The 27,017-nt window shown below is 34.3% G+C and overlaps 1 protein-coding gene across 6 annotated transcripts in view; it reads right to left on the bottom strand.

Annotated features, from left to right (window-relative positions):
• Positions 1 to 1,933: 1,933 nt before the first annotated feature.
• LOC123544894 (pleckstrin homology domain-containing family D member 1-like) overlaps positions 1,934 to 27,017 on the bottom strand; it is a 49,337-nt gene continuing 24,253 nt past the window's right edge. Inside the window, exons 10-15 of one of the 6 annotated variants that reach the window (XM_045331026.2) lie at positions 26,109 to 26,199; positions 22,712 to 22,753; positions 21,669 to 21,819; positions 20,795 to 20,929; positions 15,286 to 15,325; positions 7,518 to 7,711 (exon numbers count right to left, since the gene is read on the bottom strand). In XM_045331026.2, coding sequence (XP_045186961.1) covers positions 7,660 to 7,711; positions 15,286 to 15,325; positions 20,795 to 20,929; positions 21,669 to 21,819; positions 22,712 to 22,753; positions 26,109 to 26,199 — 511 coding nt within the window. In that variant the 3' untranslated portion in view covers positions 7,518 to 7,659. Of the gene's footprint in view, positions 7,712 to 12,516; positions 12,709 to 14,340; positions 14,367 to 15,285; positions 15,326 to 19,351; positions 19,389 to 19,482; positions 19,594 to 20,794; positions 20,930 to 21,668; positions 21,820 to 22,711; positions 22,754 to 26,108; positions 26,200 to 27,017 lie in introns of those variants that run through there. The other 5 variants (XM_045331027.2, XM_045331024.2, XM_045331030.2 and 2 more) reach the window with 5 other exon arrangements.

Here is a 27,017-nt window from a genome sequence, read left to right on the forward strand (position 1 = left end):
AAATTCCTTTTCAATAGTATACAGGAATTCTGCAGTCAAAGCCTGAAAACAGAACCGCTTAAATTTAGGCCTGCACTTGTTTATTCAATGAGCGTGCATAAATCAACATTGTGCTTTGCGACAATGGATCCAGGACAGTTGTGCATCTACAGTCTGGTCAGGATCCTGCATGTCACTAACGGTTCTTAATTGCAATAGCTGAAACGAACAGCATGTTTGACAGACTGCGTGATGCGCATTTGATCTGGATGAAATGGTCGCAAATTCCATTTTGGTTTTCTGGTGCAGCCAAATTATCTAAGCTCGAGGTTGAGCTTTCAGAATAAACTTCAAGAAACCCAGTGGCAATTGAAAAAGCTGGTAGATGGCCATACACATGCAATATATTCTTGCATCTAGGCCTTGAGTTTTAGGCAAAGATTTTCAAAGTTTTCTATATGTAAAGTACAAAATGACCCCAGAGCAGGGTTTAATTTGTGATACCTGAGATGATTGAACATAATATTGTTATGGACATAGTGATGTACTATAAAATTAGGTCTTTTTTCCAGTGTTGCAGAAGATTTTCAGGTTTTAAGTATTTATATAGCTGCGTGACTTTCTTACAACAGATAACCTTATGAATGAATAACAATGTTTTAACTTGAAGGTGACACTGGAGAATTGTCTGAAGCAATGTAGGTGTCGGCGGTCTGGACTTCAGCATCCCAAAAATTCATCAATGAACACTAACTCATGTGACATATTAAAAAACTTACAACAAACTCAGGATTTTAAACTGAGCTAAGATAATAAAATAAAAAGGTCTTAAAAATAAATTCGTAACACATTTATCAGAATTAAATGTCAAATTACACAAGTAAGAAATACCTTGTTATTTTTGGAACAAGAGGACCCTGTTGGGTCTTATATCACTCACCTTATTCAAAGGGTTACATGTTGCTTAGTGGTAATTTTAACATATAATATGTGGAAGGTGAACAGTCATGATTTTACATATTCCAGGGTGTAACATATTTGCACTATAAATGTAAAGTACAAATATTGTTATATAATATGGTGGAAAATGAGGGACAAATTTTCAGATGGAAGTATGTAACAAGTAACACTATATATAGTTAATTATTGCATGTTTTGAACAAATGTGGAAGAGAACTACCACAAAATCAGGCCTGGGATTTAGACAGAATCGAAAAACCTGAAAATCTACATTCTCAATCCTGAAATCTCCTTTTCAAATAGTTACACAGGGAAAATCTGGCAGTCAGAAGCCTGAAAACAGAACCACTCTTAAAAATTCTCAGGCCTGCACTATGCTTTATGTCAAATGAGCCGTGCCATGAGAAAATCAACATTGTTCATTTGCGACCAGCATGGATCCAGACCAGTCTGTGCATCAGTACAGTCTGGTCAGGATCCATGCTGTTCACTAACAGTTTCTCTAATTGCAACAGGCTTTGAAAGCAAACAGCATGGATCCTGACCAGACTGCGCGGATGTGCAGTTTGGTCTGGATCCATGCTGGTCGCAAATTCACTATGTTGGTTTTCTCATGGTGCAGCTCATATATCTAAGCTCCCGAGGTTGAGCTTTCAGACATAAGAACCTTTCAAGTAACCCTCAGATGGGCCAATTCTGAACAAACTTGGTAGATGGCCACTACACATGCCATATATCTCTGCTCTAGGCCTTGAGGTTTTTAGGCAAGAAGATTTTCAAAGTTTTCTTATAGTAAAACAAAAGAACCCAAGAGCAGGGCAAATTTTGAACCATGTGGCATGATTTGAACAAATATTGTTAAGGACCACTAGGTGATGCTACATATCAAATATCTAAGGTCTTTGTCTTCCAGTTTTGGACAAGAAGATTTTCATAGTTTAAGATTTTAAGCTTTGGTGACCTTGTTCTTTAGTCAACAGTAACCATTTGAATATAATCAACATATTTGTACTTTGAAGGTGACCTGGAGAAGTTGTCTGAAGCAAACTGTAGGTGATCGACAGATCATGGACATTCAGCAATCCCAAAAGCTCACAATGAACACTACGGCTCAGGTGACCATAAAAAACCCTTTACAACAAAGTCAGTGATTATAATACATGAGCTTAGAGATAATGAAATGTATCACAGAAAGAGGTTTCAAAACAAACAATTCAATGCAATGCTATATTATAACAGAATAAATGCTTCACAAGGTTAACAGATCCAATGTAAAAACAGAACTAAATGAACACATCTCAATTCCTTACAAAACATGCTGCAATTTGGATACTTGTACCTGAATGCAAACTCACTGTAAATCTCTATAAAGTAAATCTGCTAAAAATATTCAACGAAGTCAATGACTTGCTGGCTCAAATTTAAGACTTCAAACATTAATTTAAAAATTATACTTTAAACATATATAGTCATGGGAAGAAATTGCTATATTCTTGATTTTGACACCACAGATGCTTATTGATAAAAGGAATGAAATCTTATATAACAATGCATGTACAGGTACAGATATGAAACTGTTACCTCTCACATAAGTTTAAAGAACTATAAAAAACAATGTGCTGTAAATGTGTTAACAATAGCAATTGGCACATGAAAAACAAACAAATAGCATGTACTATGATAAATCACTATTGAGGAACAATTAATAATTTTTTAAAAAATGAAACTAATTTCCAAACCCTGAGGTGAGTTAACTAACACAGGTCATTTAATTTGTTACTTTATCCTTTGTGAGCCTGCTTCTTAGAAAACCTCACTTTACGGTATTTCATTAGTGAGCTTATTTGAAATTTTTCCTTGATATAAAGACAACAAAATGACTGATGAGCAAATACAAAGCAGAGTATTTATGTGCAGGTACCTGGCATCTGTTTTCTCAGACAAGGAATGGAAGCATAAATCTATACATTTAACAAACTGATACACACAAACGTTCCTTTAAATGTTAAAGAAACATATTAATGAAGGTCATATACTGACAATATATTTTATATTATACCTAGACATACATTTAGCAACTACACTGATCCTACATTCCTGAAATATAAAGCTATCATCACAGTACAATCAAAGCCAAACCCTAACCTGGCTGTACTTTCACCATTCCTCTCAAAATTCTCTTACCTAAAGAAATTTATTTTAGATAGTTTAAAAAGCTTTCTGACTTCAATCTATTCACTGGGAAGTTTCAAATGTATAAGGCATCAAGACAGCTGTCAAATTTTTACAGAAAATTCTTGAAAATGCTGTACTATGAAAATAACTGCCAGTAATACTGTAAACAAAATGGCACATAACAGAGTCAAAACAAAATTAAGAACACTCAGAATTTACAAATACTTCATTCTTGCAACTTAAATACAAATATTTTGATAAATGTTCATCATTATTAATAAAATCTAATCTAATATGGTTGTTTCTTTTGTGATACTTGAAGCATGACCTTTGTCATAATGTGGACATAGAGCTTGTGCTGTAATTGATGATTATATAGAATCCATCGCATGTTATTTACAAAAATTAAATACCTGGTTTCAATGAATGTTGGAGTCAGTTATAAACTTGTGAAACACCACTTCTTCAAATCTGCCAAAGTTTCCTTAAATTTGCATACATTCAAACCTAATTTACTTGCACTTGACAGGACCAGCAAAAATTATTCGAGTTATTGGTAATTCGAGCCATCAAATAGAATACAATGAAGAGTGGTGTTTGAATTATCCGAGTTTGAGAGAACGAAGCTTGACTGTTTTATTAAAATTGTTATGGACTTTTATTCGTGTCAAAAATAAGCATTTCTCAAAAATCTTTTGCAGAAAAATTATTATGCTCCAAGACCAGATATCTTCCATTATTTCTGTCAGTGAAGCCTCTGAAAGTATACCATGTACACTGATTCTGGAAACCTTGTGTGACATCAACACACCAACATTTTTTATCATGTCAATGTTGCATATGCCTGTGTCAAAACTTCTAAGGATATGTAGCCCTTACCCTGCTAAATTTCTACAATGGACTGGTCCATTATTCAATTCAGACAATACCATTTATTATTCGAAGGGGTGTTCACTGAAAATTTACTGACTGAATAGCTAACAGTGCAGACCATGATCAGACTGCATGGATGTGCAGGTTGATCTTGGTCTGCACTGGTCGCAAAGGCAGAATCACTTGCTGCCAGCAGGCTAAAGGTCAGTATTCCTTACTACCAATATTTGTATTTATTCTGAAAAGATGATTAATATACACATAAGGAATGCATATAACAGACATGGTAAGATAACAACATTTGAACATGAACTAATCATACTTCAATTTCTGTTCACACAAAGAGAGAAAATTTACATGATGTGAATTAAACAGTAAAATATCAATCGCACAAGTAATGATGGCTTGAATACAAGGACTGACTCAAGCATTTCATATAGTGTCCCTACCTAGTTCTCCTTAGATGTTATATGTTTGGGCCTATGGAGACCCTAGAAAACTCCAATATTTAGCTCATCTCAGAGAGAGCAGTTGGTGCTTTACTGTATAAGTTCAAATAAAGACAAACATTTCTCCAATAAATGGTTACACTTTTCTTAAATGGAAGCATTTACAGAAGAAAACAAAATAAAGTTCAGCAAAATATACAATAACAAACTGAACAATAACTTACAGATATACACAATGTGATATGTTAAACTTATTTTTAGTATAACAATCCTCTGTACAAAAGTATTCAAGTCATGAAAACATTTCATATGAGCCGTGCCATGAAAAAACCAACATAGTGGCTTTGCGACCAGCATGGATCCAGACCAGCCTGCGCATCCGCGCAGTCTGGTCAGGATCCATGCTGTTCGCTAACAGATTCTCTAACTGCAATAGACTTTGAAAGCGAACAGCATGGATCCTGACCAGACTGCGCGGATGCGCAGGCTGGTCTGGCTCCATGCTGGTCGCAAAGCCCACTATGTTGGTTTTCTCATGGCACGGCTCATATGTTCCTTTACAACTTCTGAATAACAGTTTCTGTTACAGCATATTTAACAATTAAACATCAACAGGTAAAATAAACACTTAAATATATGTATGTATCAGACAGAAAATTCCTCGACCCGGCCGGGAATCAAACCAAGAACATTTCACACCAAAGGCAAATACTCAAACTCATCACTATAAAAGCCAGTTTGTATAGCAAGGCAGTATATGTGCACTCTGCCCTACTACATCTACCAGTGAATATGGCTTACAACAGTTCTTGAAGTATACATACTACATCTAAACATGTCTTTAAAACTATACAGTGGTGCAGCTGAAACATTGGTAACAATATTCAAGGATCTTGCTGCTGAAACACTGGTAACAATATTCAAGGATCTTGCAGCTGAAACTCTGGTAACAATATTCAAGGATCTTGCAGCTGAAACATTGGTAACAATATTCAAGGATCTTGCAAATACAGTTCTAACTTTAAGTTTTAAGCAAAATTTGATATTTAACATGTACATTCTACAAAAAAAAATATTGTGAGGTAAACCTGGTCTTGTTGAGAAAACAACTTTTGTAGCAAGTATATTGAAGGAACAATAATTTGAGCTTACCAATTAAGTCTTTGCTAGCTATAGTCTACTGGTAAGCTAAAAACAAGAGGGTCGTGATGACCCTGGCCCGCTCACCTGAGTAATAAGACCTACATGTTTCAAATGTCAAACTGATGATTTTTAGAATTTTTTTTTCGAAGATTTTCAAATGTACAATCAAGTAACCCCTGGGACAGGGCCAATTTTACCCCGGGTGTCATGATTTGAAAATTTTTTGTAGATGTCCGCTAGGCAATGCTACCTGAGAAATATCTAAGCTCTAGGCCTTCTGGGTTTTTTTTTTAGAAATATTTTGAAGATTTGCCTATGTAAAATCAAGTGACCCCTGGGGCGGGGTCAATTTTGATCCTGGGGTCATGATTTGAACAAATTTTGTAGAGGTCCACTAGGCCATGCTACATGTTAAATTTCTAAGCTCTAGGCCTTCTGGTTTATTTTTAGAAAATTTTGATCATTTTTCTATGTACAATCAAGTAACCCCATGGGGCGGGGTCAATTTGACCCCGATGGTCATGATTTGAATTTTTTTTGTAGAGGTCCACTAGGCAATGCTACACGTGAAATATCTAAGCTCTAGGCCTTCTGGTTTATTTTTAGAAATTTTTTGAAGATTTTCCTATGTAAAATCAAGTTACCCCTGGGGCGGGGTCAATTTTGACCCCGCGTGTCATGATTTGAACAAATTTTGTAGAGGTCCACTAGGCAATGCTACATGTCAAATATCTAAGCTCTAGGACTTCTGGTTTTCAAGAGGAAGATTTTTTAAGATTTTCCTATGTAAAATCAAGTGACCCCTGGGGCGGGGTCAATTTTGACCCCAGGGTCATGATTTGAAAAAATTTGGTAGAGGTCCACTAGGCAATGCTCTACACCAAATATCTAAGCTCTAGGTTTCTAGAAAAAGATTTTTAAAGTTTTTCCTTTCGGTTGCTATGGCAACCAGAGTTCTGCATGGAATTCCAATTTTCTTTGAACAATTTTTGTAGAGCTTCACCCAAGGAACATTCCTGTGAAGTTTAGATGAAATTGGCCTAGCGGTTTATGAGGAGATGTTGTTTAAAATAAAAGTTTACAGACGCCAGACGCCGGACAACGGACGGTGAGTGATCAGAATAGCTCACCCTGAGCCTTTGGCTCTGGTGAGCTAATGAGTGCAGTATCATACATGAACACATGTTGAATGGCTTTGGTCAATAGTGAGAACTAGTGCATCATATACTATGTGCTGTTTTTAAAATGTTTATGAAAGGGACATACACTTAGAAAGCACCGGGCTGATTATGAACAATAGGATAAATGTCTTTACATATGCACTTTTTTTTTTTGCTAACAAACATATTTTGGAAGCTTTATATGGATTCAGCTACAGTTGTTTGAACATCATAATTTTTTAAAGTGACTGAAATCAACAACAGAAAAGACCCTTTTAAAATTATTTTATGATGACAAAATAAGAATCAATCAAGATAGTTCAAATATCAAAACAAGCCACTCTTGGAGTTTTTTTACAATAATATATCATATTAATAACATTGTCTTGTATCCAAAGAGAAACCCAGGAAACATCTTAGTACTAAATGTTTAACCTTGAATCTAGAATGAATTGATGCAGTTTCAAACCAAGATAAATATAAGTTACAGACAATAATTTAGTAGTACAAATATTAAATGATTCTTCCCTCAATGTGTGTCATTAGTGAGAATCAGTGTTTAAAGCAAGACTGCAGGTTTTATAAACTGGTGCTGTAACAAATGCAAAAAGTGCGAAACCCTACCTAGAGAAAGACATAATATTTCCAACAACAGAAGAGCAGGTTTAGGTACATATGGTAGAGCAGACCTGGATCTAACAACTTCTCCAGTTCAATTTAACTTATCGCATAAAAATCAAGAATGTTCCGGGACAAAATGGCATTAGCTGAAACAGTTATCCTATTAGGTATATCAAAAATGTTCTGTGTAAACTTCTTTCAATGGCGGGATTGGTGTAAGTTTGACTGGGTCTGTGTCGTCCTCGGATTGTGAAGTACTACGTACAAATGTAGACTGTGCTCTCCTCGGACTGAAAGTTTTAGAACCTCTCGTCAGAACCTGGTCCATGTTCATCGACTTGGCTCGCATACCTGAAGTTTATAATAGTAATATTTACATCTTCTGTAATTTTCATATTTATTTTTTGTATAATATATTAATGAAAATATTTCTGTAATTATTTATCTCAGTTTCAACTTAAAAATGTTAGCATTTAATCAAAACTTCTATCAATGCATTTTGACTGTCACAAATTATATTTTGAATGTTTACTGAGATTTACAAAATACAGTCACACCTGTGTTAAAGATCACCTCTGAATAAAAACCACATGGTTATAAAGACCACATGTTTTAACTTCTAATTTAAACATATACTGTGCATTTTGACATTTAAAGTAATTCATTTTAAAACTGAAGTTGGCCCTAGCATAACTGAATAATACAACAAGCCTCCATGTACTCTGACATACCTGACAACAAAAAGATCTTATATTACATGACACAAAGTTCATTGGATATCAATACACTGTACATGGGAAAGTACTGTACAGAACAGGGCTCATTATAAGACACCAACTATGGGTCCCAATACAGGACCAATCTGGGTTTTCTGAGATTAGGTTTCAAACTGTAAAGTATTTCCCAAAAGTTGGAAGATTTAAAAAAAATTGTACTACAATTGGATCACTTGTATCTTACTGTGAAAGCAAATAGGATATCTCATATAACACTAACAAAAAAGCTCACACAAATATTACTGAACATCTAGCTGCTATACTAGCAAATTAACTTAGCAAAAATACGCAGGCACTTTATACAGAATATCTTATATAAACTAGAGATGCTTTTGAGAAAAGCGCATGTCTCCCACAACTGCCTTGTTTGTCTGGACTGTTCAGACGAATGGTTCCTATCAAAAATGTCTAGTTTGTCTTGATGGTCTAGATAATTGGATCCAATCAGTAATTCAAGGGCCATAATTCAAAAGAGCCTGGGCGGATTTGGCTAATTATCGAACTTGGCTGAGATCTTATGGTCAAACACATTTTGTTCAAGTTTGGTGAAGATCGGATGAGAAATGTTAAGAGTGCGTACAAGCTTTGTGACAGACAGACAGCACACCAGACAGGAGTAAATCAATATGTCTCCCACACCACGTGTGCGATAGGAACATATAGAGCAGACTGTTCTAACAACATATGCGTTAAAAAGATAAAATTAAGTTTCCACATAAATGGATTATAAACATTATTATCTAGCTATACAAAATATTTCTTTAAACTCTTTCAATAGGATTTGTTAAGTTTATGGTCATATGAATAGCCGAGATGGAAGTTACTTCTGTGGGACTGTGTCTCGTCACTAAGTTAGAATCATGCAACTTTGTCATTTCATGCTTGGCTCGAACCCGGGAGAATAAATACTCTTTGAAATTATTTTATATATAAATGAACACAGTTCTGAACTTTTTATCTAAGTTCCACTAAATGAGCATACAGAATTGTATCAATGCATTTGATGACAATATGAAATGTTACTGGAAAAATGTCACATAAGCATTAATAATACATGTTGACCTTTAATTCAATTTAAACATATACTGCATTTGACATTAAGTACGTTTACTGTGACCATAGCATAATGATAAAACAACATGCTCTTATCTTTGAATACCTAAAATCAATATAAAAAGTATCTATTAGATACTCCATGTACATATGAAAACATCTATTATAGGACCTATGGGTCAAATGAAACGTATCTAGATTAGTTCACTTGACCTAAGGGTAAAGAAACGTATCATTTCAGTACTTTGAACTAGGGTCATATAAACTAGTATCACTATATTCTATAGTTAACTCAATATGGAACTATCTATTTAGTTACTGGACCCTTTGAGATCAACATGAAACTGCACTATTTAGTCTGGACTTAGACAATATGAACATCAAATTTAGTTACTAGTGACTTGGATCAATATAAAACCATATATATTTGTACTGTGACACTTGGATCATATGAAACATTTCTATCAAGTTTGTGAGATCATATAGGATCAAATGGAGATCATATGTTCTGTGACAAGAGAACAAAGAAATGCATATCTCAATACTGGTGAAGGAATCAATAATGAAATTAGTTACTGTAACCTTAGGATAAAAATGAATTACATAAATTATTATAATTTACTTACCTAGATCTAATATGAAACATATCTATTTAGTTATGTAACATTATGATCAATAGAGATGAATCTTTTGTTTGCTTTCTAGGCATCAATATGAAATGCATCTACTTAGTTCTTGTGACTTGGGGATCAATATGAAATTATTATTAACTGTGACCTTATATCAAATGAGAACATATGCTATTTAGTTACTGTGACTTGAATTATAATTAACATTCTATTATGTTACTTGACCTTTAGGATCAATATGAAACATTCTATTTAGTTACTGTGACTTAGGATCAACATGAACAACATTATCTATTTAGTTTGATACCTTAGGATCAAATAAACTATCTATTTAGATTACTGTGACCTTAGGATCAATATGAAACATATCTATTTAGTTACTGTGACATTAGGATATATATATGAAACATATCTATTTAGTTACTGTGACCTTAGGATCAACATGAAACGTATCTATTTAGTTACTTTGACCTTAGGGTCAATATGAAACATATCTATCTAGTTAGGATCAATATGAAACATATCTATTTAGTTACTGTGACCTTAGGATCAACATGAAACGTATCTATTTAGTTACTGTGACCTTAGGATCAATATGAAACATATCTATTTAGTTACTGTGACCTTAGGATCAATATGAAACATATCTATTTAGTTACTGTGACCTTAGGATCAACATGAAACATATCTATTTAGTTACTGTGACCTTAGGATCAACATGGAATGTATCTATTATGTTACTGTGACCTTAGATTCAATATTAAACGTATCTATTTAATTACTGTGACTTGAGGATTAATATGGAACATACTGGAATTGTGGTTTTTATTATGTTACTGTACCTTAGGATCACAAATATGGAAAGTCATATCTTTTAGTTACTGTGACCATAGGATCAATATTTACATACTAGTCTTACCTAGGATCAATGAACATCATCACTAGTTACTGCCTGATCATTATGTAAGTTACATTACTGTACAGTTATCATGCAAATACTGTTTGTTACTTAGTGACCAATCAAATATAACATGATCATAGTACGGTCCTTAGCATCATTATCGAGGAATACGATGTCATTTAGTTACTGTGACCTTTGTTAAATTCTGATTTAATCTCTTACTGAATACAGGAAAAATCTATTTATTACTGATGACCTATCATCGTATCAAGTATCTGTTACATATTATTTAGTTTCTGTATTAGTTCAAATAATGCAAACAATGATTAGTGAAACTACTCCATAGTTAATTACGAGTGACGCATGTACAAGTTAAACGATGGAAATAAATTCAGTGGTTCGTCTCAGGGATTTTGACGATTATGATGGAATGAGGATCAATATGGAACTAACATAATTATTAGGCTCTTAGGATCAACATGGAACGTATCTATTATGTTACTGTGACCTTAGATTCAATATTAAATGTATCTATTTAATTACTGTGACTTGAGGATTAATATGGAACATACTGTAGTTGTGGTATCTTTTATGTTACTGTGACCTTAGGATCAATATGGAACATACACACATGTTATGTTACTGTGACTTTAGGATTAATATTGAATATACTGGGTAATCTATTATGTTGCTGTGACTTATGGATCAGTATGGAACATACTGGTGTTGTCATATCTGTCATGTTAACTGTGAAATAACTGTTTCAATTAGTTAGGAATATAATACTAAAATTATTACTCCTAGCGATCACTGGAAATTGATATATTATTTACCTGTATTCAAAGCTATAGATATACATATCAAATACAATGTTTTTACACTGAAATTATGAAAATGATCAATAAGAATTTGAAACTAGAAATGTGTCCATGGGAACAATGTCCGACTATGACATAGTCAGGCAGAAACTCCTACATACTGAATTGAATCAGATGCAAAACCCAGGTGCATAACTACAGATGCTACCAACATTCCTGTAAACTTGGTGATTCTAGTAAATACTTTTGAGCTATCGCAACAAATTAAAATACATATTTTTACTAAGTCAGGGCATAACCTAATGATGATGAATCCGAGCTAAACTACCAGTGCACAATACAATGCTGACAAATGCTGTTAAAGTTTTGTGACCTAGTCATATACTTTTAGGATAGGACGACACAACATTAAAATGACCAATTTTTACAAAGTCAGGGGCCATAACTGCTACATGACTGAATGAATCCGGACGCGAAACCCCAGGTGCACAACTACACATGCTGACCAACATTCCTGTAAACTTTGGTGATTCTAAGTCAAATACTTTTGGAGCTATGCGCGACACAACATTAAAATGACCAATTTTTTACTAAGTCAGGGGCCATAACTCCTACATGTCTGGATGAATCCGGATGCGAAACCCCAGGTGCACAACTACACATGCTGACCAACATGCCTGTTAAGTTTTGTGACTCTAGGTCATATACTTTTGGAGCTAGGTATGACACAACATTAAAATGACCAATTTTTACAAAGTCAGGGGCCATAACTTCTACATGACTGAATGAATCCGGACGCGAAACCCCAGGTGCACAACTACACATGCTGACCAACATTCCTGTAAAGTTTTGTGACTCTACGTCAAATACTTTCAGAGCTACGCGCGACACAACATTTTCGGAAGGACGGACAGACAGACGGAAGGACGGACGGACAAGAGCAAATCTATATGCCCACCCCCCCCAAAGTGGGGGCATAAAAAAACTATTACGATGATACAGCATAAAGCTACTCTACTTAAAACAATGTACAATATGAAGTTCAACTTTTGTTCCCTAACATGTATGGTGATATCATTTAAGTAGGATAATTCAAACAAACATTACTTCAAAATTATAAAACAACAAAACATGCCATGCATATATAAAACTAATATACCTTCACACTGACCTTAAAATAATGCAAAAATAAAATACAATATTTAACCAAATACCCAAAATGCAATACTGCTCCATTCACATGACATTAAAAACCAATTAAAAATACCAAGTGGAAATAATTAGTGTCAGATATTGGAAGAGGGTCTAAATTGCACTATTTATTTATTTATCTTTTTTCTGGAAGTTTCTACTTTTATGCTATTTTGTTCTGCATGAATTATTATCCACTTATTAAATTAAACAATACATAATCAAAACTATCAGTGTACATGGCTGCCAAGCCTGTTCAACTGAAATACATCCAATGCCAAAAATACTGAAATCCAATGAAAATTGAAAATATCTATCAAAACTAACACTTCTTTTATACAAAGTGCCTGTTAAAAATCACATTCATATGCTTGAAAAAGACATAAGAGAAAAGCTTTTTTTTTTGTTAAAAAGCATAAGGCAGGGTTAGGTGCAATTTACCTTCTATAGATACATTGTAGTTTTAACTGCAGATTCAGAACAAAAGCAAAAGGTGCTGGACAAAATGTGTGATAGTGATTTGGCAATGTGACAGATTATTTTATCTGACAGAGGGTTGGCAGCCCTGTTTTATCACAGACTAACAAGCATAATGTTGGTACTTCATGTCTGTAAATAATTCACTACTAAAAAATCATGTAATGCTGTTTTTTTAAATACAATAGACCATTCAAATTCAAAAATGTTGTTAGTTTCTAACGATATCCTTGAAATAATGTCTTATTATCCACATCACTGAAACATGATTCATTTCATACATGAAGCACCACATATTCCATATCAAATTTACTGTAAATATTGTTATCTTTGTCAGACAGAATGCACATTGCAAAACTTTGGAATCATTCAGATGTAACTGTTGTTTGGATTATGGTATGTATTTTGGTACCAAAATTACACAAGAGTCCTCACTGACTTTCCAAAATACACTTATGTTAAACAGTTGAAGTAGATTCTGACACACAAATGAGCCGTGTCATGCGAAAACCAACATAGTGGCTTTGCGAACAGCATGGATCCAAACCAGCCTGTGCATCCGCGCAGTCTGGTCAGGATCCATGCTGTTCGCTAACAGTTTCTTTAATTGCAACTGGCTTTGAAAGCGAACAGCATGGATCCTGACCAGACTGTGTGGATGGCACGGCTCAAATAGTTAACACACTTAAAGATACCACCCATGATATTGACAATGTACATCAAGGGCCTCTAACTCTTTGCAAAGATATTAAACATGTGTGCCCCTGAAGCAGAGTTCTCCTGCCTGTGAAAACGGATAAGGGGAGAGGGTAATTAAAGGGTTCTGTCTGTGACCTTGATCTTGGAGGTATAGATCTGACACACCTTCTCATCACACTAAGCTTTGAGTAACTTTGAGTAAAGTCTCAAAGAAGTGCCTTGAACTGTTTAAACATTATAGTTTAGACTGTTTAGGATGGCAAACAAATAAACGTACAGAAGGCCAGTGCAATTACTGAAATCTTTTGGGGACATAAAAATCTCTTAACAATATTAGGTCTGACCTCCTAAAACTCATACATGCCCTAAATGTACATTCAACATATCTGTCTGCTAAAATAACAACATTTACATTATAAAATCAATCTTTACTTACCATCTACACAAATATGGGATCTGTTGCTATGGTTAGAATTTAATTAAATTACAAAAATATCCAGTTTAAAATTGCTCTTAAAAGCAGACAAAAGGTATCCATTATCACGGGAATAGAGGGAAATATAAACAATAAAGGGCTATAACTCTTGTTATTTTAAAAAGAAAATTGATGTCTGACAATTATGTACAAATATCCAAAACTAACTGGTCATGAGAAGTCTTGTTTGCACCCAAAATATACTGAATCATCGAGAAAAATATACTTATGTATATATAAATATTGTAGACACCATTTCTGGAGTATCAAGTTGTTAATTTGGTTTTAGAATCTAAGCCATGCAATCACAATTTCATGCACAATATTTAGTAGTTAACTTCTGTCCTTTTATTTCAATACATGTATTTAGAGACCAGATTAGCAAATCAAAGCACACCTATTACTGGCATATTTTTAAATTAAAAATGAACAATCTCAAATATAAAACTGTTTCAGTCTGATAGCACACCGCAAAGCTGACTTTACCAAAAAATAAAAATAAATAAATAATAAAAATAAAACTGAAATGAAGTATTTATAACCAGTATAACTGCGTGTCGTATTCTGAAAATTAAATCATGCATTACTATAGCTTCCTGAAATTTAAGAGATTTTCAATTAGTAGAGAAGAACTATTGTGTTAACTAAGTGTCTAATATTGTAACATAACATACATTTATTAACATACCTACAGATTATGTTACAAATATCCATTGTACACATTTAACTTTAGCCTTTTTACGGTATAAATGTCTGCTAACTTTTGTGAAGTGTTACAGAAATTATGTATATAACAATTTTTTTTCTTAAGTTTTACGCACTTAATGTGTGAGGTTTTTCTAACCACTTGACTTATATATTGATATTTAGCAGACATTTGAAGATTTTGATATATTATGTAACTACCTAATCTTCCATCTTTCCTCTAGTTCAAAGATCGATGGCGCTGCAATTTTCATCAAGTTTAAAGTCATGCTTACAATACACAATTTGAACACTACCTACTATAAAATTTTAAAATACAACACCTGACAGAAACACTTATGGATAAACAACAGGGTAATCTGTTTTTACATAGAAAAGCCTAATTCACTTTTAGCCATAAAAACATACAAATTAATTTTGTCTCAATTCTCAAAAAAAAAAACACACAAAAAACAAGAGCTGTCACTATTGGTGACAAATGCCCCCGAAGTAGGCCCAAGAATACCACAGTTGTATTCGCAAAAAATCACAAATCATTTTGTGATCTTGACCTTGACCTAGGAGACCTTGGTCATAAGCGTGACACATCTTCTCAATATGGTTAATATTTGTGCCAAATTATTTTCAAATCCCTTGATAAATGGCAGTGTTATGGAACAGACAAGAAACACCTTTGACTTCTAAGTGTGACCTTGACCTTGGAGCTAGGGGTCTTGGTCTTGCGCATGACACCACACCTCATTATAGGGAACATTTATGCCAGGTAATTTCAAAATCCCTTCATCAATAGCAGAGTTATGGACCAGACACTAAACATACCCAGTTAACCATTGACTTCTAAGTGTGACCTTGACCTTGGAGCTAGGGGTCTGGGTCTTGCACATGACAGATCGTCTCATTATGGTAAACATTCATGCCAAGTTGTTTCAAAATCCCTTCATGGATGGCAGAAATATGACTGGACACGAAACAGACCATGTTAACCTTTAACCTCTAAGTGTGATCTTGACCTTGAAGCTAGGGGTCTGAGTTTGCGCATGACACGTCGTTTCATTATGGCGAACATTTCTGCCATGTTATTTCAAAATCCCTTTATGGATGGAAGAGTTACAGCCCGGACAAGAATTTTCCTGATGCACACACGGACACACAGACAGACGGACAGTGTGATTTTAATATGCCCACCTTCGTGGGCATACAGAAAAAAGTACAATAAAAGAATAGAACCAAACTAATAATTTTCACCAAATAAATCAATGATGAAAACTCTGGATATTTTCATATTAAATTCTTTTTTATCTTGATTCAATTTAGGTTTAGTGTTACAATCTGCTGAATGCTACCTATAATTAGTAGTACACTGTATCAGATAAAATCTCAAAATATGTAACATGAAAAACTGAAACATGTAATTAAATAAACTGACACCCCAGAAATAAAAGACCACAAGTTAAAAACAGTACTTCCGAGAAAACTGAAAAAAGCTAAATATTTTGTTTTATAGACTTCTCACAAAAATCATTCATATCTGTTTTTCAACCTCATAGCTAAAGCTTTTGAATTCTTACAGTACCAAGGGTCTTGCATCTATTGAGATGATGATATTTAAGTAATTGTATATATGCCATTTGACAGTCAATAATGATGAAAGGTCAATACTGCTACTTACAACCTATTTATAGTTGTTGTATCCAAAATGACATAATATGCAATCGTAAAAGGTTGTAAATGGCAGATACGACCTTTTTCTTCAGTAGATATTTCTAAAATTGACCAAAAATGGTTGTAAGTAATGGATACAACATTATATTATTAACAAAACGTTATTTTTTGGTTCAGTAAACAGGATCACACAATAATGATTTTATGTTCAGGTAATGGCCCTTTTCATGCAGTTTCCGAAAATGTATAGGTCATTATTATATGGTCCTAAGTAACAGTTATGACCTTACATTTTTGGGAAGTCAATATAAATAATAAAACAAGAGCACCGCCTTGCGGGTGCTGACGCTCATCTGATTTTTTTTGTATAATAGAAATATTGTCCTACCCATGATTTTCTAAGTCTAAAAAGGGCCATCATTTTTGCAAAAAGCAGGATAGAGTTATGTTTCTTGATGTACAGTGTCCACTTATGATGGTGAAAAACTGTTGCAAGTTTTAAAGCAATAGCCTTGATAGTTTATGAGAAAAGTTGACTTAAACATAATACTCAACCAAGAAAATGATTTTCTAAGTCCAAAAGGGGCAATAATTATTGCAAAAAGCAGGATGAAGTTATGTTGCTTGCTGTACAGGGTCAGCTTATGATGGTGAACAAGTGTTGCAAGTTTCAAAGCAATAGCTTTGATAGTTTAAGAGAAAAAGTTGACCTAAACATAAAACTTAACCAAGAAGTCTGATATTTTCTAAGTACAAAAGGGGCCATAAATCTTGCAAAAAGCAAGATGGAGTTATGTTTCTTGCTATACAGGGTCAGCTTATGATGGTGAACAAGTATTCCGAGTTTCAAAGCAATAGCTTTGCTAGTTTAGGAGAAAAGCTGACCTAAACATAAAACTTAACCAGGCAACGCCGACGCAGACGCCGACAACCGCTCAAGTGATGACAATAACTCATAATTTTTTTCAAAAAATCAGATGAGCTAATAATAAAAACAAAAGAAAATAACAGCTCTTTGTGACAGGTAAAGCTTTTACAATTTGTGAACAAATATTATCCTGGTACACCTTTACTGTAGAAAAAAACTACAGGGAGCGTAGGAGCTGAGAATTCTTATTTTTAACAATCTATATCAAAATTTGAATGCTTTAACACTTTAATCTAGCATGCTGTTAAAGGCAGTATAAAGTGAAACTACACATGTTCATCTGAAATTCTCAGCCCCTCCCTTACTGCTGAAGCACACAATGAATATTGTGGTGAGACTGGAAAACAAAACTGATTTTACCTACACCAACACGCTCAACATAGAGTATTAAATAGACAGAACACTGCTCTGCATGAAGTCAAAGACAGGTGTGTACGGGACTGCTGAGAGAGAGCCTACAACATGAAACAGTCATACAGGATAATTATAGTTTGAGAGAATACACAATTAAATCTTGTCCCAAGCATTCAAATCTGCTGATATCCAATAATGACACTCTTTTGACAAATAAATTGACAATGCCCAAGAAAATTAACATTCATGTATAAACTCACACAATTAATATGGACAGGAGCAAAAGCATGTTGTTAAATGCCTTGGAAGCATATACATTCCCAAAACTAATTCTACTATGTACATAAATGCAAACCCTCACAAAGCAGCTGCAGTTTACATGACAATTTTAAGGAAAAAAAAGGCCAATAACAGTTGCTAATTTAAAGGTGCATAACTGATGACAGAACAGCTTCAGTATCATTTCAACAAATTGCTGCCAACTGACAAATGAGCCGCGCCATGAGAAAACCAACATAGTGGCTTTGCGACCGGCATGGATCCAGACCAGACTGCACATCCGCGCAGTCTGGTCAGGATCCATGCTGTTTGCTAACAGTTTCTCTAATTGCAATAGGCTTTGAAAGCGAACAGCATGGATCCTGACCAGACTGCGCAGATGCGCAGGCTGGTCTGGATCCATGCTGGTTGCAAACCCACTATGTTGGTTTTCCCATGGCACGGCTCAAATTAACTGTCACCAAGTTTGGTGAGGAGTGGATGTCAGGTGGCAGAGAAAACTGTGTTTTTAAAATTTCAACAACCAAAGGGCCATAACTACTGCAATTAACAAGTGTAACATTACTAATATTTCAGCCATTAAAGGGCAACAACTCAACAGTAACTGAGATCAACAGACTGGTGTTCAGATTTGAGAAACACAATGACATCAACCACAGGACCCAGTCTGATGAAATTTTTAAATGATTTGACTGGAGATAAATATCCCAATGCTTACACATGCTGCAATCATGCAAATCTGAAAATGTTTAGAAAATAATTCCTCATTTAAGACTGTAAAACATCTCTGTGTTATTATTATGCTTCGGAAAGACCAGGCATTGGAAAGAAATCGTATAAACAAACATTTTTGCTCATAGCAGATAAATATTCATCCTGTACCCATATAAATTTGAAGTCAATTAAAAAGACAGACAGACAATACCAACAGAAACTTAGGTCAGCAAAGCTGATGGTTTATATATTTCCACACTTTCACCAACAGATTATCAAATGTTTTACAAGCAAAGATGCTAAATATGAAATAAAAGCCACAAAAATTACCCAAGGCGAAATGCTATGTGTTTACTGATATATGTAGCTAAAAATAAAAACAACATTTTCATTCCTCAAAAACTACCACAATTTCATTCCAAAAATTAAGGACAATTCATTCTTCAAAACAAGAAACTCACTGATTTATGAAATTGTGCAAGAATAACCTCCCTTCGGTGAAGATTTGTCACATGACAATAAAGTGTCATGTGACGTGCCAAATGATGTTGCATGTGATGACATACTCTCATCTAAATTGTTAAAACACTTCATTGTCACAAGTCTCATAAAGTGATAAAAGTTTAATGTATGTATAATTGCAATCAAAATTATTTATTCTTAAAACTTTAAAAAAAAAAAAAAAAAATATATATATATATATATTTGTGTCAGTCAAGTATTTCAATAAGAAGGCAGCAAATTTACATACATAAACAACTTCTCCAGGAAAGTCAGATTTCATTGTAATATACCTGAATTTCTCTCCCAAGTTTCAGGTTGATCATTTTTATATGCAGAAAACATTTCAAATTTATGCAAGATATTTACTGATACACACATGTTTCTAGTTTGATTTAATAATAAACTTATCATACTTTGTTTTTTGCTTCTATGAACTAACTGAATAAACCCCAGATTTCCTGGAGAGTACCTGCTTTACAGGATCATTTCAACTTTAATGTAGCCAACATAAAACCAAGTGCATGTACTTCTCATTAAACTTTAAGAAGTTTAAATAAACCATGTGCAAACAGTCACTCAAATATTAATTTATGTTTTAAATGTGTTTAGTAAATTCACTTCCACAAAAACACCTTAAACCATTGAAGCAAAAGGCTCTGTTTAAATCTGTGAGGCCATGCCCCGTGTTCACAAAACATTTTCAGTCTCAGCTGAGTTTGATAACGAAACTTAATTTCTCATTTATATCTAAATAACATGTTTAAGATTAAATTTTAAGTTAATAACTATTTTAAAGTGATTATTCGGTACTGATGGTTAGTCTCATTAAGAATTTAACCTTAACGTTTTGATAAAACTGATATTAAAATTTCAAACTCAAACTCAGATGAGATCGAAAAATGTTTTGTGAACATGGGGCCATATTAGAAAAATGGAAGGTTTCTCAGGTATCATAAATAAATTATTGGCAGTTACACTGTATTTCCAAAGAACTGCAGTAAATTAAAGCCGCTAGAAGCTGTTTCATTTAATTTGCATTTAGATCATCTCCTATAAAGCCAACATCTATTTCTTATCCAGTCTGTTTCAAGTAAAAGAAAGCCATGAGCATTCAAGTCATATTTCAACACCTTATGACTTTATGGTAGATTAGGCAACTCCACATAAAATACTAAAATGCTTCTGTATATATACCTAAGAAATCAACCATTCTCTTAATCAGGCCATGTATCCCTACGATAAACGATTCATGTAAAATCAAATACTTACTGCTTGATTTTCGTCGCTCAAATTTGCGAGTTTTGTTCCTCCTCATGATAGTTTTACGTGCGTGAATCGAGTTTTTCATAACTACAGGTTTATCTGGGTCCATCTTTGCCTCCTGGGCAAGGTTCTCAAAAAAGGCTATAAAAATAAAGGGAGAAACTCTGAAATAAATGATTAAATAAACATATTTCTCTCATTTTGCTGATTATGAAACTCTGAAATACATGATTAAATAAACATATTTCTCTCATTTTGCTGATTATGAACCAAAGGAAGGACAGCTTATCTGGCTTAAGGACTGTTTTTGCTTTTATTTTTTTACCTAAATGCTGCCTTAATTACTATTTCTGAACGCTATTTCTGTCAGATAACTTGAAGTGGACAGTTCACATTCTCTCGGTGGAACCTTATTTGAAGTTAACTTTTAGGGATTCAGTGGCGCAGTGGTTAGCAGGTTGGACTACAAGCCAGCAGTCCGGGTTCGATTCCCGGTCGCGGCTGATATTCCGACTAGTGTTCAGTGCTGGGTGATTTACTTAAATTGGTACTGTTTCCAGCAGTATCGGCTTTGACTGGATGCTGGGGAGGTACATATGACACCTGCCATGGGTTCAGCTGGAAATAAGTTGTTCCATCCATTCCAGGTGAGGACTTTCATCGACTACCCACTTTACTTTACTTTTACTTTACAGATATTTGACAAGCAGGTGGATTGTCCAAACCTTCTTTTTTTACTCAGTGTGTTTGCAAACACAATGTATTTAACAAACTGAAATATTACATGAAAGAATTGAACACCCTTGATTGGACAATTAAACAGTATTCATGTATATTACTACCCAGACATGACATATGAACCATTACAAAAAAATCAAACCTTTAAGTTTGTTAACATTCACAACCATTTCTTCCTTGACATCTGTCTCAATGTTAGGCGTCTCATTCTCCACAGCATGGTGAAGTTTATGTAGCGATTTCTCTGCATTCTTCAGACGTTTCTCTGCTTCCATTCTCGCCATAATCTCTTCCTGTAAAAAAAGTTATATATCAAATATATCTTTCATGTTCAAAGCCACATCTCCAAATCTTGTCTATTAACATTGACCTCTGAGAACAGTCAGACCTGTGGTAAAGACCAATCACTTGTGATCAGAGACCCATCACTCTTAAGGCTACTTCTTTCATTTCCTATCGAATCATTAGAAGTAATATTCTGACCTATAATGTAGACGGAGACCACTTGCAAATTAAGAGCCTTTTTTTGTACTCAACAGTGGTCAGTTTATATAGATTTGGCTGTGCAATCAAAATTTGGTTCATATTAATTGATTTTAACTGGATAGTGATGAAAGTTTCAAACAAGTTCCTGAAAAATCCAGTACTTGTGTCTCAGGTGCTTTAATTATGATGTCAGCAATGCTTGAACCAATCATCTCCAAGTTGAGTGGCCAACAAGTTATCCACTCCATCACCACTTCCTTTTCCACTCCATCACCACTTCCCTTTCCACTATATCACCACTTCCCATAACATACTGTCAATTTGAGCTTATAGCTTCAGAACTAACAGATATTACACTCTGTCATGAATGGATATATGCAGCAATTCAATTTCAATGTATGCATCCAGAAGTAAGGGCACATATGTAAAATTCCAGCTTTTTAGGCTTTGCTTTTTAACTAACATCAATGCTCTACACATGACCTAACAAAATCCCATTATGCAGTAAATAATTCTAACAAGAACACTTTTAACTATGTGTTTTGCTTTCCAGAGGCATTTCTTTTTTATTTCAAGATGGTCACACAGTAAGTTTTAGAAACATAGGTAAGCTGTTGCTGTGTTCCCAACTGTAGTCCATATTTTCTGAAACATAGCTCTGATAAGACCTGTAACATTTGACATATACTACATGCTTACCTTGAGCTCAGCTTCTGTCATCTCTTTCTGTACCGTCAAATCCTGCAGAATACAACACAATACATTCAATTATTTCCAGTTATTTTATATTTTTATTTATTTACTGAAATACAATGGTGGATTATATCCTGATCATAAAATATAATTTGACATATAAACAAGAGCTGTCTGATGACAGCGCACACGACTATTCAAAGGCTTGTCAATAAAATAGATTTTATAATAGTACTGTTACAACTGTGTCACAGTAAGGTCAAAATTATAAAACCTGCTGTAATTTACAAGTACTTACAATGGCAGAAATTTGTATGCAGCATTTACACTTTAAGTACAAAAGGGGCAAGTCCAATATATGCGACCTTATACTCTGATCCTTAACATAGCTTTGTAGTCTCAAACCAATAGTCCTAGTACTTAGAAAGATTTTAAGTTGCATGCAAAACCTAAATATGAACTAAGTAGACAAATGGGTATAATTCTTTTAAAATATAATTCAGAGTTATTTGACTTGGCCCAATGACCGTATGCAATGACCCCAAGACATGTGTTAAGTTCCAATACTATAGCCCCCAAGTACTTACAAAGGCAGAAAATTGTACTCTGTATTAACACATGACTTTTCTGAGTATATAAAAATGCATATAATTTTGTTAAAATACAAGTTAGACTTCTAGGACCTGGACCTGTGACTATATTTACTGACCCTAAAGACATGTGTGAAGTTTGAATTCAATCTATCAATGCATTGCAGAGATAGTTATCATTATGAATAATTTTAATCAAATTTCTAAGTTATAAAGGGGCATAACTCTGAAAATATTGCTGACAGAGTAATGTCCCTTGTCATACATGTGCACACTGTCACTATATGCAAGTATTCCAAGTCTCAGTTGAATATCTTTGATAGTGTTCAAGATATTTGACTATCAAAAACTTTAACCAAAATTTTTAAGTTAAAAAGGGGCATAACTCTGAAAATATTGCAGACAGAGTAATGTCCCTTGACATACAGGTGCACACTGTCACTATATGCAACTATTCCAAGTCTCAGTTGAATATCTTTGATAGTGTTCAAGATATTTGACATTATAAAAAACTTTAACCAACGCCGACGCCGGGGTGAGTAGTATAGCTCTCCATATTCTTCGAATAGTCGAGCTAAAAAACACTTGACTGGTACTAAGCTACTTGTACTAAACTATACTTGACTAAAGTTATAGACCAGAAACAACCTCCCGATGATCACAGTGAAAAAAATCGGGCTTTGACCCTATGGCATCAAAATGATTTCCTTTATTAGAAAAAAAGAAGAAAAAAGTTAAGCCTGGACTGGGATTTGAACCATGACCCTTCCGAGGTACATAAGCCCTACACTCTAAACCACTGTGCAACCATGGAATTTTCTAATTATGCAGATTAATTAAGTTATGCTCACCATGAACTTGACCCCACTGGCCCCATATCAAATCCCAAACTTGGTTTTTCTATAACTACCAATAGGCCAAGTTTAATTTCAATACATCAATGAACACTTAAGTTATTGAGTGGAAACCGCTTTTTCTATTTTAAGTTACAGCGACCTTGACATTAACTTGGTCTCTATGCAAGTTACCTATGAGCCAAGTTTCAGTGCAATTGGTAACTCCTAACTTAACTTAGTGACTGGAAACCAGAAGTTGATGCCGCCCGCCTGTCCTACGACAGTCCCAATCTAATAACCAGTGTTTTTGAAAAGCTGGTTAAATATCATATCTTATCTCAACATGTGACAAATTTCACATTTTCACTAGCGCTGAAAATATATGAGTCACGCCATGAGAAAACCAACATAGTGGCTTTGTGACCAGCATGGAACCAGACCAGCCTGCACATTCGTGCAGTCTGGTCAGGATCCATGCTGTTCGCTTTCAAAGCCTACTGCAAACAGAGAAATCATTAGCGAACAGCATGGATCCTGACCAGACTGCGCGGATGCGCTGGCTGGTCTGGATCCATGCTTGTCGCAAAGCCACTATGTTGGTTTTCTCATGGTGTAGCTCATATGAATTATCTCAAGTCTCGATGAGAAATATTCTATGGTCACTAAGAATAAACAAAATCCTCTATATATTACGGATGACGTAGGTATATGTGTAAATATTTATGCCCCTAACCCGTATATCTGAACTGAGATACAACGTGTCTTATAGTTACCAGGATTTGTAATAGAGTTACCAATGTTACCCACCTAGGGTCATTTTTCACATAAAATACTGCATGCCAATACAACTCCTTCAGTCAATAACTAAAATGAGTCCTGATTTCTTGTCTTTGGCATTCATCATCATTTCATCACCTCAAAGCTTTCATTGTCTTCTATGTTAAAAAATTCTAAGCACATAATGAAAACATTTTAAAAGTTGACTTCCTTTCAATATAAACCCTTTATGTCCCTTAACATCCCTACTTTTACTGTACACTGTAACATCCCTACCTCTATTTTATATCAAAACATCCCCGCCTTTATTATATATTATAATACCCTACCTTTATTGTAGAGTTTAACATCCATACCTCTGTTGAAGATTTAACATCTCTACCTTTATTGCAGACTGTAACATTTCTACCTTTATTGTAGATAGTGTAATCTCTATTTTTATTGTAGATGTACTAGCCTACCTTCATCTTAGATAGTAACATCCCTACCTCTTGTATATCAAAACATCCCTGCCTTTATTATGGATTATAACACCCATTACTTTATTGTAGATTTAAACATCCATACTTCTGATGAAGATTTAACATCTCTACCTTTATTGTAGATTGTAACATATCTAACTTTAATGCAGATTTTGACATCTCTATTTCTATTGTAGATTGTAACATCCCTATAATAAATTCTAACATCTCTTCCTTCATGTTAACTTCCCTACCTATATTGCAGATTGTAACATCCTTACCTTCATGTAAATTTTAACATAGATTGTAACATTTCTAACTTTATGCTAGACCTTACATTCCCGACCTTTATTGTAGATTGTAACATTCCTAACTTCATTGTAGATTGAAGCATCCCTAACTTCATTGTAGATTGTAACATTCCTAACTTTATTGTAGATTGTAACATTCCTACCTTTATTGTAGATTGTAACATTCCTACCTTTATTGTAGATTGTAACATTCCTACCTTTATTGTTGATAGTATTATCCCTAACTTTATTGTAGATTGTAACATTCCTAACTGTACTGTAGATTGTAACATTACTACCTTTATTGTAGATTGTAACATTCCTAACTTTACTGTAGATTGTAACATTCCTACCTTTATTGTAGATTGTAACATTCCTACCTTTATTGTAGATTGTAACTACTGAGATAATATTATCCCTAACTTTATTGTAGATTGTAACATTCCTACCTTTATTGTAGATTGTAACTCCTGAGCTTGTTCGTTGTACATCAACTTTTCTTCCTCCAATTCCTTAGCACGTTGCTTGTTCTCTTGTAATCTAAAACATAAGTTACAGAAATTATGATCTGAAGAGAAATCATAATGCTAGTAGATCTGTTATCCCTGGATATGAGGACACAAGACTTAGTATATCCTGAAATAGACAGTGAGAAAAAAAAAATGTTTTTTTTTCAAAGTAACAGAGAGCACCAACAGAAAAAATACAGTGCCTTAAAACTTTCCTTGCTTTTCATTTAGATTTATATTGTAGAATTATTATTGGATCATTAAAACATTGACAGCAATTACATAAATAACACAAGTGCAGTCTGAGATACAGCAACACCCCCAACTACTTATCTTATATTAAAAAAGGGGAGATAAATTGGTAATTGTTGAAGATAAAGCTATCATTTTTTTTTAAATATTAACATTCTTCACTTTCTATCATTGCAGTCTGTCAATACAAGTTTCACTGAAGTCCCTAAGTAGTTTCAAAGTAAATGGACATGTATAAAAAACTAGAAATGTGTCCATGGGACACAGATGCCCCCACTACATGACATTAAAATGATAATTTTTTCCCAGGTCAGGGGCCAAAAATGACAATTTTTTCCCAGGTCAGGGGCCAGAACTCCTACAATACTGAATGAATCCGGATGCAAAACCCCAGGTGCACAACTGCACATGCTGACCAACATTCCTGTAAACTTTGGTGACTCTAGGTCAAATACTTTTTGAGCTACGCACGACACAACATTAAAATGACCCATTTTTAACTAAGTCAGTTGCTATAACTCCTACAATACTGAATGAATCCGGACGCGAAACCCCAGGTGCACAACTGCATATGCTGACCAACATTCCTGTAAACTT

The sequence above is a fragment of the Mercenaria mercenaria genome, chromosome 1, assembly GCF_021730395.1.
Source record: "Mercenaria mercenaria strain notata chromosome 1, MADL_Memer_1, whole genome shotgun sequence".
Lineage (NCBI taxonomy): Eukaryota > Metazoa > Mollusca > Bivalvia > Venerida > Veneridae > Mercenaria > Mercenaria mercenaria.